This window comes from Dendrobates tinctorius, unplaced genomic scaffold, assembly GCF_039654945.1.
Source record: "Dendrobates tinctorius isolate UK_male_01 unplaced genomic scaffold, ASM3965494v1 ptg000011l, whole genome shotgun sequence".
In the NCBI taxonomy this organism is placed as follows: Eukaryota; Metazoa; Chordata; class Amphibia; order Anura; family Dendrobatidae; genus Dendrobates; species Dendrobates tinctorius.
Window position 1 is genome coordinate 70,934,106 of NW_027361679.1, and position 14,289 is coordinate 70,948,394.

Here is a 14,289-nt window from a genome sequence, read left to right on the forward strand (position 1 = left end):
TGATACCATTTTTATTTACATTCGTCTTTTTGATGGTGTTTTCTTCCACTTTTTCAAAGCCTTATGATGATAAAGCATTGTTTGCTACTTTTTTCTTTTTTACAGTGTTCACTGAAGGGGTTAACTAGCTTGACACTTTTATTGTTCTGGATGTGGTAATGCCAATGTGTACCCTTTTTTTTTATTTTTTTTTACATAAAAATGTGTCTTAGTGAATTTATTTTGTAATTTTTAAAAAAAAAAAAAATTTTTTTGCCTAGTCCCTTTATGGGACTTTCACTTTTTTTTTTTTTTTACTTTCATTGAAGGTATAATGCATTGCAATGCACTAGCATTGCAGTGCATTATACCTATACTGACAGCTTCTGACACGATGCTATGAGCATGGTCTCAGAGGCTTTCTGTAGCTTGGTGACCCGGGGATTGTCATGACGACCCCGGGGCACCATGGCAACGATCATGCCCCCGCAATGACATCGCAGGGATGCCGATCTGAAGGCAGAGGAAGCTGCCATCCCTCTGCCTCCCTCCTGAATGCTGCGCTCGATCGCAGTATTTAGGGGGTTAGCAGCCAGGGGCGGCGCTGGAACTGCTCCTGGCTATTGGTGCAGACGCACAGCCATTGGCAGAAAGTACTGATATTTCAGTATCTCCTGAGCGATCATGCTGTGATTGGTCAGTCAGTTTAACTGACCGATCACTGCCATCTGGGTGCAGGAACCGACAGCATGGGTCCCCGTGCCTCTCAGCTGTCACAGATAGCTGTCGGCACCGAACTGTCTGAGTGTTTACATGCAGTGACACTTTAAATGCATAACGGGCATAGCCCGTCCTGTTGCGGGAACTTACACCCAGCCATGACTGGCTCTGTCTGTCATTGGACATTAAGGGGTTAAAAAAGACAAAGATAGTAATTACAAGTAAGTGTAGGTGAGAATACAAAATGAGACCTGGAGGTGAAATCCAGCAGGTGTACAAATACTGCATACATTCTCATGAATAATGCCAAAGACCCCTTGGATCAAAGATGTCAGGTACTAGTTACTGAAGTCTAGCTCTGCTGCAGGAAAAGTGCATATAGTGCTTACCCATGTGGGTCAATATGCCTGATAGCAGTCCAGAACAGTGCCCCAATGCACATTTCGCTCGTTGGGCTTCTTTGGGGGTCAAAATCACAATGCTTTTTTTTTTTTTTTTTTTTTTTTTTTTTGGCCTAATGGTGGTCTGTTTTCCAATGAGAGCTCCTTTGACTGTATTTTGTGGGCTCACAACAACAGCTTTCAGATGCAAATGCCACACTTGGGATTGCTTCCAGACTCAGACCTTTTACCTGGCTAATTGATGATGGATTAATAAGGGAATAGCTAATGCAACCCATTAAAGAGCTTTTGGCACCTTAGAAATTACAGCTCTTAAAAAGAGGCAGCTACTTTATTAAAGCTTTTCTCAAATAGGATGTGAATATCAATTTAAAGCAGAGAGTCTGCACTTTAAGCCCATATAGATTATGACTATCTTGAATATGTTTTGGTAAACAGGTAAAATGCCAAACCTCGTGTCACTGTCCAAATTTTTCTGGACCTCAGTGTATTATGGCAAGTGTATTTATCTGTCATGCATTTATTTATATTAGGCTTTCTACTTCTGTATAAAGGGTACAGCATTACCCCTGCATGAGCTGTTATTGTCCAACATGTAATAAAATCCTTTTGTCCTCCTCAGGAATGAATTCCATCCTTGTTTACGTTGGCCATGAAGTCTTGGAAAATTATTTTCCATTTAAGTGGAAGATGGAGGACAATCAATCACATGCACAGCACCTTACGCAGAATCTTGTGGCTACTTCTATTTGGGTGCTGATCTCGTATGTCCTGTATAGAAAGAGGATATTCTGGAAGATTTGACCTCTATTTCAGTCGTCTTGTACGAAAGGAAATGCCATTCCCAAATAGTCCTAAATTGTAACCTAAAGAAATGAAGTGTGCAGTAAGTCTATCTGGCATCTGTTTACAGATTTGTTTTTAATGTTCTTGTTCCTCACATAAGGCACTGTATGGTGGAGTGCAGGCAGAAAGGGAACATTTTTAACTTAATTTCATTTAAAAAAACAAAACAAAATCATTGTACCCTTAGCAGTTAAATTCTTGTGTAAATGAAAATGCGTGTGAACACTATAATGCAAGTGAATTTCCATGTAAATGTTTTGATTCTAATTCTACCCCTTTTATTATCAGATCACTTGTATGCAGGGGCGGACTGATAATTGGTCCAATCAGTGTAGGGTGCCCGAGGTAAGGGGGGCCCACCCATCTCTATAGCAGAAAGTGGCTTCTATCATGGACACGACTCAAACTACAGAGGGTCCCTATGCTGTTGTTGCATAGGGGCCCGGGGCCCTTTTCTTTGTGTCCGCCATTGCTTATATGTATACCTCCTTCAGCAGTCCAGATGTTTGATCAGTCCTGTGTTAGAGGTCTACTATTCTAATAATGTCAAATGGAAGCTTTTAGTCCTTTTTAAAATCTGTGAATGTTTATTAAGTGCATTCTTTTATCAACTAATGTGTTCAAGTAAAGCGTGAGACTTGTTAATATTTTATGTATAATAATTGAAGACTTTGGCTGGATCTGAGAACCAAATCATACAACTAGTGAAATAATGTCAAATATTATGCACATAAGATGACCTGTAAGTTCTCCAAACATGTTTTGTTTTTAGTAAATAATTGTATTCTCCAAGAAAAATAAAAAAATTCTGTATTTTTAGCACTGTCCAAACTTTTTTGAGGAGGAATAACTAAAATTTCGCTATATAAGCAAAGCATAATGGATAGTACCGCCACAGGCTTTACTGCCCCTTTGACTAGGTTTATTCATGACATTGCAGTTCAGCTCCATTCACTATAATTTGGCTGTGTTAAATTGCAAGTAGCCAAATTTTTCTGATCTTGGACAACACTTTTAACACCGAATTGGAAGTGCTGCTTTTGCTTTTTAGGTTTTTTTTTTTTTTTTTTTAAGTGGGTGTCAAATCTGTTTAACCCCTTCCTGACATTGAATGTGCTTTGGGTGCATCTCGTGTGCTTGCACTTCTTGCAAAATAGGACTTTGCATGCTCACTACAGGAGCATGGCCTAACTGATAGCCCAGCTACTGCTGTAACAGCCAGTACAACTAGTACTGGTGGCTCAGTGGTTAGCACTGGGATCGTGGATTCAAATCCCATTAAGGACACATCTACAATGGGTACGGGAAGTATTCAGACCCCTTTAACTTTTTCACTCTTTGCTTCATTGCAGCAATTTGGTAAATTAATAAGAACAAAAAAATTCATTTTTAATGTTCACTCTAAACCCCATCTTGACTGAAAACAAATGTAGAAATTTTTGCTAACTTATTAAAGAAAAGCTGAAATATCACATGGTCAAGTATTCAGACCTTTTGCTCACATTCATATTTAAGTCACATGCTGTCCATTTCCTTGTGATCCTCCATGAGATGGTTCTACTCCTTCATTGGAGTCCAGGTTTGTTTAATTAAACTGATAGGACTTGATTTGTAAAGGCACACACCTGTCTATATAAGACCTCACAGCTCACAGTGCATGTCAGATCAAATGAGAATCATAAGGTCAAAGGAACGTGACCATGGAGCTCACAGACAGAATTGTGGCAAGGTACAAATCTGGCCAAGGTTACAAAAGAATTTCTGCAGTACTCAAGGTTCCTAAGAGCACAGTGTCCTCCATAATCCTTAAATGGAAGAAGTTTGGGACCACCAGAAGTCTTCCTAGACCTGACCGTCCAGCGAAACTGAGCAATCGTGGGAGAAGAGCCTTGGTGAAAGAGGTGAAGAAGAACCCCAAGATCACTGTGGCTGAGCTCCACAGATGCAGTAGGGAGATGTGAGAAAGTTCCACAAAGTCAACTATCACTGCAGCCTTCCACCAGTCGGGCCTTTATGGCAGAGTAGCCCGACAGAAGCCTCTCCTCAGTGCTTGCAAGCAAAAAAGGAAGCACACTGTAGCGCCATAACATGCAAATATGAAAAATGAATTGCATTACTGCATTAGAAATATGAAAAATATGAAGAATTGATATTTGTATTCATTTACTTTCTGACTGAGCACTCCACCTGTTAGCCGCAGGCGTTTTTAATCAAGGCAGGGCCACTCCCCTCCACAGAGATATAGACTTCAGTCAAAACGGAGGATTTTTCATAGGTTCCCATTCAGATGGAGACTTCAGTCTTAGTGAGGATTGGCATAGGCAGGGACCTGGAAAACGAGAAATGCCTTAACGTTGGCTTCCAGGTACACATAACTTGGCCATTTTATGCGCTAAACTTTCTCAATTTCTAATGCAGTAATGCAATTCATTTTTCATATTTGCATGTTATGGAGCTACAGTGTGCTTCCTTTTTTGCTTGCATGTATATGAGTTGGTGATTCTAGGTTAAGCACCTGTTCACACAGTGTTTATGCTTGGATGTGACGGTCAGTTTTTGATATTTGTTCTCCTCAGTGCATAACATATGAAAGCCCGTAAAGAGTTTGCTAAAAAAAACACATGAAGCACTCCCAGACAATGAGAAATAAGATTCTCTGGTTTGATGAGACGAAGATAGAATTATCACCAAAAAGTTCTAAGCGGTATGTGTGGAGAAAGCCAGGTACTGCTCATCACCTGCTCAATACAATCCCAACAGTGAAACATGATGGTGGCAGCAGGAGGAGGCTTCCTCTGTCACATCTATGGTACAGTTATGAGAAGCTAATGGATTTCAGTTTGATGCATAATATTTTGGATGATTTTCAGGCTCCATTCACATTTATAGAAGCAAAGAGGGGTTAACAAAAACCTATAGAGTATATAGCCTTAAATAAAATTTTATTTAAAATGATTAAAACCAAGAAATCAGATAACAGAGGCTACTGAGCAAAAATGTAAGGAGATGCTATTGAATACACAAGTTCATTGAACAATCTGTACTGCATAAATAGTCCAGAAATCAATCCTGAAGTAAATACTGAGGGTTAACCTTCCTAATAGGTTTAAACAGGAGATACTTTAGTATAGAGCGTACCGTATTTTTCGCTTTATAAGACGCACTTTTGTTCCCCCAAATTTTGGGGGAAAGTGGGGGGTGCGTCTTATAAAGCGAATCTGTGTGCTGCTGTGCTATAGAGTGGGGGGGTGGCTCTGGCGTGGAGTCAGGGGGCTGGGGTGGGCTGGATGGGGGCTGCAGAGACAGCGGGAGGTCCTGTGCTCTCGCTCATGTAATATTCACTGCACCCGCTGTCCATCAGCTCGGTGCTGAAACAGCGCCGACTTGTTAGACAGGGGAGCGGTGCATATTACATGTGCCTGCATTCTCCCCCCATCACTGTAGACACTTACTGATGATCACTCCTGTTTCCAGCTCCCCCGTGGCTTTCCTGTATTGTCTGCCGTCATCCTCCTCCTGCAGGGCGAGCGGCATCAGCAGCTCATTCAGGCAGCTCATCGCTTCAGGACTTTACATGATGTGACCAATAGGACCTGCGGTCACATGACTCCCAGTGTGCACTGCGAGTCACATGACCGCAGCTGAGCAGCTCCTATTGGTCACATCATGGAAGGTCCCGTAGCTACAAAGAGCTGCCTGAATGAGCTGCTGCTGCGTGCGCCCTGCAGGAAGAGGATGACAGCAGACTCAGCACAGACACAGGTAAGCCAGGGGGGAGCTGAGAGCAGGAGCTATCATCAGTAGGTGAGTTAACTGTTTATTATTTTAGCATGTGCTTGCCAGCAGGGGGGAAATATGGGGATGGGGGCCATGTGTGACAGCAGTGGGAAATATAGGGATGGGGGGGGACAATGTGTGCCAGCAGGGGGGAAATATATGAACGAGGGGCCATGTGTGCCAGCAGGGAGGGGGGATATAGGGATGGGGGGCAATGTGTGCCAGCAGGGGGGGAATATATGGAGGGGGACAATGTGTGCCAGCAGGGGGAATATAGGGATGGGGGGGGACAATGTGTGCCAGCAGGGGGGAAATATATGAACGAGGGGCCATGTGTGCCAGCAGGGAGGGGGGATATAGGGATGGGGGGCAATGTGTGCCAGCAGGGGGGGAATATATGGAGGGGGACAATGTGTGCCAGCAGGGGGGATTAAAGGACCGGGGGGACAATGTGTGCCAACGGGGGAATATAGGGACGGGGGGGGGAGACAATGTGTGCCAGCAGGGGGGAACATAGTGACGGGGGGCCGTGTGAATGCTAGCAGGGGGGAATATAGGGACAGGGGACAATGTGCCAGAAGGGGGAATATAGGGACGGGGGGCGGTGTGCGTACCAGCAGGGAGGCATATAGAGAGAGGGGGGGGCCATGTGGGTGCCAGCAAGCGGCATATAGTGACCAGGGGGGCCATATCCAGGATAGGATGGGGGTGCTATGTGCCAGCACAAGGGGGCAATGTGCCAGGATGGGGGTTATATAAATAACAGGATGAGGGTCATATACGGTATATGATTTGAAAGACGGACACTGGCATTATAAGACACACCTCCATTTAACATAAAAAAAAAACTTTTTTCTCTTCACCAAATTTTGGGTTGCGTCTTATAATCAAGTGCACCTTATAAAGCGAAAAATATGGTACTTTATGTGTAGAGCTGCTTGCTATGGTGTCCTTTGCCCCAATGCATGTTTTGTTTTAAATTTCATCAGGAGTTGTTTTGGGCAGGCAGGGGATAGATACCATTTTACAGTCAGTGAATCATAGTTTTCGGCTAAGGCCTCTTTCACACTTCAGTTTTTTGTGTCAGTTAAAATCCGCCACAAAGGCGGAAAAGCGGATCCGTTCCTAACTGATGTGAACGGATGCCACAGGATCCGTTTTTGACGGATCTGCAGAATGAAGACTTTTAAAGGAACTGCTGGCTGGGAAAAGAGAGAGAGAATTTTCTTCGTCCGCCAGAAAGGATTTCAGGGTTAATTTTGTGGCTGACTTCTTTTCTCCGGGCATGCGCACTGTAAAATGCGGATCCTACAACAAAAAAAGTTGCAGGGTCCGTCCAGGCATGCCGGCGGACGAAAAAAATTTGACGGATCCGCAAAAAAACGGATACAACGGATGGCCATCTGTCAAGATCCGCCAGTAATGCAACTCAATAGGGAAAAAAACGGATCCGCCAAAAAATGGCGGATCCGTTTTTTTCAAAAACTGGCGGATTTTGACTGATGGTCAAAAATGGAAGTGTGAAAGAGGCCTAAGGGGGGCATGTAAAACAGACATGATCTAGTCTGTGATGCATAATGCTGACCGGCCAATGATAATGCTTCATTAAAGGGGTGTAGAAGTCATATGACCAATCACGTGAAAAACATGTGATCAGATTGACCCCTTAACGACCGCCGATACGCCTTTTAACGGCGGTAGTTAAGGGTACTTAAACCACAGCACCGTTAATTAACGGAAAAAGTGTATAGCGCCCCCTGAGTCTGATTTTCTCCAGTGTCTCGGTTGTGGGGGGTAGCAGAGACGCCAGAGAACATGAATTAGGTTGTTTTTTACCGACCCCACTTTTGCGATCGCCGTTATTAACCGTATAACGGCGACTGCAAAAAAAAAGCTGCGATTTTGCATTTACTTTCTCGCTCTCCTCTGATATGATCGCACATCAGAGGAGAGAAATAGGGTCCCAGATTCCTCCCACCCCGGAACCTCCTGGTGGTCCTCGGGCCCTTCTGCATCCGCCGGTGGTCGCCGCCATCATCTCCCTTGAAGAAAATGGCGGCGGGCGCATATGCAGTGTGCCTGCCGAATTGGCCGGCAGACTCCATTCATTCATTGAACGTACATCTTGATGACTGTGATAAACCGTATCACAGTGATCAAAATAAAAAAGGTAAATAACCCCCCCACCTTATCACCCCCATAGTTAGGGATATAAGGGGAACTGCTACCTTGGATCTAATCCTTATAAACAAGGAGGAAATGGTTGAGGAGGTAAAAGTGGCTGGGACCCGAGGAGGTAGCGACCATGGTATTTTAGAATTTTGGATAACTAGAGGCGGAAGACCTGTGAAGACTCAGACGTCAAGGTTAGCTTTCAGCAAGGCAGATTTTAAGGGATTCAGAAAGTGAATTGGAGGGATCCAATGGCTGGATATCCTTAAAGACAAAAATGTCCAGGAAGGATGGGAAATCTTGAAAAATTAAATTCTCAAAGCACAGTTGTTAGCAATTCCGAAAAGAGGGAAGAATAGGAAGCATTTAAGGAAACCAGGATGGATGAACACAGAACTTTAGCACATGCTAAAAAGGAAGAAAAAAATGTTTATAAAATGGAAAGCGGGAGGCATATCTAAAGAAGAATATAATGCTGTCTGCAGAACTTGCAGGGCACAAATCATATTAACTAAAGCCGAAAATGAATTGAGGCTTGCAAGAGATGTCAAAAGCAATAATAAAGGATTTTGGGGATATGTCAAAAGTAAAAGAAAAGTCAAAGATGCTATAGGATTTTTACAGGATGAAAATGATGAAATGGTAAGACAGGATGTTGAGAAGGCTGAACTTTTAAATTCCTATTTTGCATCTGTTTTCTCTCAGAAAGGAAATGTAACATCAACTGTTCTTCACTGTCCTATTAAGGGAATAGAAGAATCCAGGATATCTATAAACAGAAAGATAGTGAGGAAACACTTAGCTAACCTAAATGAATTCAAGTCTCCAGGTCCAGCTGAATTACATCCCAGAGTACTGAAGGAGATAGCAGAAGAAATTTTTGAACCCCTCTCCATAATCTTTGAAAATTCTTGGAGAACAGGAGAAGTGCCAGAAGACTGGAGAAGAGCAAATGTTGTTCCTATCTTCAAAAAGGGGAAGAAGGTGGACCCAGGCAACTATAGGCTGGTGAGTCTGACTTCTATACCAGGAAAGATCTTTGAACAAATTATTAAACAACATGTATGTCAGTACCTGGATAAGAATGAAGTGATTAAACAGAGTCAGCATGGGTTTGTAACTAATAAGTCATGTCAGACTAACTTAATTTCCTTCTATGACGGAATCACTGATTGGGTGGATCAAGGAAATGCTGTAGATATAGTATATCTTGACTTCAGCAAAGCATTTGACAAAGTCTCTCATACAATCCTTATTGAAAAAATGACTAAGTATGGAATGGACAAGGCAACTGTTAGGTGGATTCATAACTGGCTTAGTGATCGGACCCAAAGAGTGGTCGTAAATGGCTGCACATCCAGTTGGAAGAATGTCTCAAGTGGGGTACCACAGGGCTCTGTCCTGGGCCCTGTATTGTTCAACATCTTTATCAACGATTTAGATGAAGGAATTGAGGGTAAACTGATTAAATTTGCTGATGACACAAAGCTAGGAGGGATAGCTAATACTAGAGAAGAGAGAGGATTCAAAAAGATGTAAATAAACTGGAGAAGTGGGCAGCAACTAACAGAATGGTTTTTAACAGGGAGAAATGCAAAGTACTACATCTGGGCAATAAAAATGAAAAAAGCATATACAGAATGGGAGGAATAGGGCTAAGCGACAGCACATGTGAAAAAGACTTGGGTATACTAATAGATCACAGACTGAATATGAGTCAACAGTGTGATGCAGCAGCAAAAAAGGCAAATGCAATTCTAGGATGTATTAACAGAAGCATACAGTCTAGATCACGTGAAGCCATTATTTCCCTCTACTCCTCTTTGGTCAGATCTCATCTGGAATATTGTGTCCAGTTTTGGGCGCCACATTTTAAAAAAGACATCAACAAACTGGAGCAAGTTCAGAAAAGAGCGACCAGAATGGTGACCGGTCTGCAAACCCTGTCTTATGAGGAAAGGTTGCAGGATTTGGGAATGTTTAGTTTGCAAAAGAGAAGACTGAGAGGAGACTTAATAGCTGTCTACAAATATCTAAAGGGCTGTCACATTGTAGAAGGATCAACTTTATTCTCATTTGCACAAGGAAAGACTAGAAGCAATGGGATGAAACTGAATAGGAGGAGATTAGATATTAGAAAAAACTTTTTGACAGTTAGTGATCAATGAGTGGAACAGGCTGCCACGAGAAACGGTGAGTTCTCCTTCAATGGAAGTCTTCAAACAGAGGCTGGACAGACATCTGACTGGGATGATTTAGCGAATCCTGCTTTGAGCAGGGGGTTGGACCAGATGGCCCAGGAGGTCCCTTCCAACTCTACGATTCTATGATTCTATATAAAGAAAAAATCTTTCTTCATTTTTCTATTGGGGTTAGAATTGGGGTATGTGCACACGTTGCAGATTTGGCTGCGGATTTCTCCTCGTGGATTTGGCTGAATCCGCAGGTAAAATTACCTGCGGATTTAGTGCAGATTTTGTGCGTATTTCACCTGCGTTTTTACATCTGTGGATTCCTATAATGTAAGAGATGTAAGAACGCTGCGGATTCCTCGCAAAGAATTGACATGCTGCGGAAAATAAACCGCAGTAAATCTGCACGGAATTTTCCGCAGCATGTGCACAGCGGATTTGGTTTTCCGTTGGTTTACATGGTACTGTACACCGCATGGGAAAACTGCTGCGGATCCGCAGGGCCAAATCCGCTGCAGATCTGCAGCCAAATCCGCAATGTGGAGAGAGAAGAGGGGTGGAGGGCACCATTACATATCCATAAGATATGGTGTATCGACCTGGAGTATGACTCCAGCCCCTGACGAAGCCACTTATGTGGCGACACGCGTTGGGCTAATGCCCCCTTACCCTCCAGCTTTGCTAACATCCTGGTTATGCTCAATCTATCATGTTTGGTTCTTTGGAAATTTTTCCACCTACTTGTATAGGTTTAACCATCTCCATCTCCTGTATATGTTACTTTAAATCTCTGTAATAGGCTCTTTAGGCACAGACTCTGTTTTGGATCTATGGTAGCCACCTAGTGGCCATTTGTCATATTAATGTATTAGAATGTGAACCCTTATCCTGCTACTGCAATTTATTTTTTTAAGTGGGTTATTGGAATCATTTTTCCCTCTGTTTTGTTTTTTTTTTTTCCTTATCTATTGTGATACTGCTGCCATTAGCCTCTTAGTATTGGTTCACATAGTTATAATCATCCTCTCCAATGTGTCCTAATCCATCACAAAATACTTCATGTATTGATTTGTATGTAGGATTCTAGTAGCCACCTAGTGGCTGGTTACCACATCAGGGTGTCAGAATTAGCACTGCTGCCTTGTTAGCCATTTTTCAGTTTTCTATGTAAAGTCTCCTATTGGAGGAATTTCTCCTCCCTAGGCCTTTGGGGGATCTACTCATATTGTGATATGTTACGTTATTTAAATGGTTTAGTTTTTGCCTATGCATGTATAAGTATCCTTTTCATTGTGTTCCCTCACCATTCGGTGTCTAACCTACTATGTATAGGTTCTATATGGGATTGACCGGATTATGTTCAGGGGGTGTATAACATTTCATGGGGCATTTTTTTGTCCTGTTTTAACTGTTTTTAATTATTTGTGCGTGGGTGTGGTTTTTTTTTTTTTAAGACTACTTGAATAAATAATTTTTTGATACCAATTGTATTGTTTGGTGTTCCCTGGTGTATAGTATGTCTCCCTTTCTTGCTTATATTCAAATCTGCAAAGTGTGCCCATACCTTTAGGGTTGGAATAAATGGCAAAAATGGGACCAAGTCTTCCCACCCCCCATCACAAACTTTATCGCACTAAGTTTCTGACGTATTTGCTTACTAGATTAAAGTCTCTCCAAAAACACGTTAGTGCCATATTGCATCATCTATCTTATTACACCGCTATTCAATCTAAACCCTATAATGTTCTATAGAATCGATGCTGTGTATTATTTTGTAATATTACTATTCTCTTCACTGTGGTTCATTACGTAATGCTTTTGTTTTTACCCTTGTATTACAATTTAGACTATAATGTTGACTATGCTTAATATTCAAGGGTTGCATCCCTTGTCAACTGATACATATTCCCTAATATCTCTTGCTCCCTTCCCCTTCCCCTCCCCCCTCCTCCTTCCCTCCCACACACCTCCCCTGTTTAAAGTGTAAAACAATAAAATCTTTGGAAAAGTAAAGAATTTGGGGTTGGAATTAGGGCTATGGGTTGGGATTAGGGTTGGAGCTAGAATTGAGGGGTTTCCACTATTTGGACACATCAGGGGGTCTCCAAACAGGACATGGCAATTTTGTGTTCAAAAGGTCAAATGGTGCCCCCCCTTTCCGAGCCCAGACGTGTGCCCAAACAGTGGTTTATCCCAACATATGGGGCATCGGCATACTCAGGGCAAATTGCACACCAACTTTGGGGTACTAATTTCTCTTGTTACCCTTGTGAAAATAAAAAAAAGGGGGCTAAAAATCATTTTTGAGGAAAAAATTATTTTTATTTTCACGAATCTGCGTTATAAACTTCTGTGAAGCTCACCACACATCTAGATAAGTTCCTTAAGGGGTCTAGTTTCCATAATGTTGTCACTTGGGGGGGTTTTCACTGTTTAAGCACATCAGGGGCTCTCCAAACGCAAAATGGCATCCAATCTCAATTCCAGCCAATTCTGCATTGAAAGTCAAACGGTGGTCCTTCCCTTCGGAGGTCTGTCGTGCGCCCAAACAGTGGTGTATGGGTGTACTCAGGACAAATTGCACAACTTTGGGGGTCTAATTTCTCCTGTTACCCTTGTAAAAATAAAAATTTGGGGGCCAAAAGATCATTTTGTGGAAAAAAAAATGATTTATTTTCACAGCTCTGTTATAAACTTCTGTGAAGCACTTGGAGATTCAAAGTGCTCACCACACATCTAGATAAGTTCCTTAAGGGGTCTAGTTTGTGGGGGGTTTCCACTGTTTAGGCACATCAGGGGATCTCCAAACGCAACATGGCGTCCGATCTCCATTCCAGCCAATTCTGCATTGAAAAAGTCAAACTGCGCTCCTTCTGTTCCAAACCCTGCCATGCACCCAAACAGTGGTTTACCCCCACATATGGGGTATCGGCATATTCAGGAGAAATTGCACAACAAATTTTGTGGTTCATTTTCTCTTTTTACACTTGTGAAAATAAAAAAATTGGTTCTGAAGTAAAATGTCTGTAAAAAATAAAGTTAAATGTTAATTTTTTCCTTGCACATTACTTCAGTTCCTGGGTAGCACGTAAAGGGTTAATAAACTTCTTGAATGTGGTTTTGAGCACCTTGAGGGGTGCAGTTTTTAGAATGGTGTCACTTTTGGGTATGTTCTGTGATTTTGACCTCTCAAAGTGACTTCAAATGTGATGTGGTCCCCCCCAAAAAAAGCTTGTAAATTTTGTTGTAAAAATAAGTACCGTAATCGCTGGTCAACTTTTAACCCTTATAACTCCCTAACAAAAAAAAAAAAATTTGGTTCCAAAATTGTGCTGATGTAAAGCAGATATGTGGGAAATGTTAAGTATTTTTTGTGACATCTCTCTGATTTAAGGGCATAAAAATTAAGTGTGAAAATTGCAAAATTCTCACTGTATTTCCGTTTTTTCATAAATAAGTCATATCAAAGAAATTTTACCACTACCATGAATTAAAATATGTCACGAAAAAACAATCTCTGAATCAGCGGGATCCATTAAAGCATTCCAGAGTTATAACCTCATAAAGTGACAGTGGTCAGAATTGTAAAAATTGGCCCAGTCATTAAACTGCAACTTGGCTCCGTCACTAAGAGGGTAAAGGCGCATGTGCTGTTTGCTATCGCCATCGAGGACGCTCCGATTCGTGGCAGTATGAAACGCAAATGTGCATATTGGCTTCATGTCGGAGCATCTATGTCTAGGGGAAAACCGTGCATGCGCACAAGAGCAAGGATGGACTCATCGCAAGTTATAAAGGAGGATATACAGTATATTAAATCCTGTGTACAAAAACCGTCTTCATGTGTCTTATGTGTATGAGCCATAGTATCACAAGCATTGTTGTCACAGTGTGCATTAAGACATTGTGAAGTTTATGTATTTGAAATCATGTGTTCATCATTATATAGGAAGAAAGTGCTAAGTCAAAAATGAATACAGAGAGAATAATAAAGCTGTGAAGTGTTCCCATGTGTTATGTATTAATGCATAATGAGTGGAATAAAGATCTCATCCACTTTGAATCAAGTGCCATACACAAATGCATCCAAGATTAGATAATGTGGTGAACTCATAATGTAAAAATACATAAGTTCAAATACAATACAATATTGTGTATTGGCGTATGCAAAGGTTATATAAAGGCAAGTACAGTGCTGTGCA

The 14,289-nt window shown here is 41.8% G+C and overlaps 1 protein-coding gene across 1 annotated transcript in view; it reads left to right on the forward strand.

Annotated features, from left to right (window-relative positions):
- The window catches only part of HGSNAT (heparan-alpha-glucosaminide N-acetyltransferase), a 117,525-nt gene extending 114,760 nt beyond the window's left edge, over positions 1-2,765 (forward strand). Inside the window, exon 18 of the mRNA XM_073543194.1 lies at positions 1,723-2,765. Within this exon, the coding sequence (XP_073399295.1) occupies positions 1,723-1,904 (182 nt within the window). The 3' untranslated portion in view covers positions 1,905-2,765. The remainder of the gene's footprint in view (positions 1-1,722) is intronic.
- Positions 2,766-14,289: the final 11,524 nt, after the last annotated feature.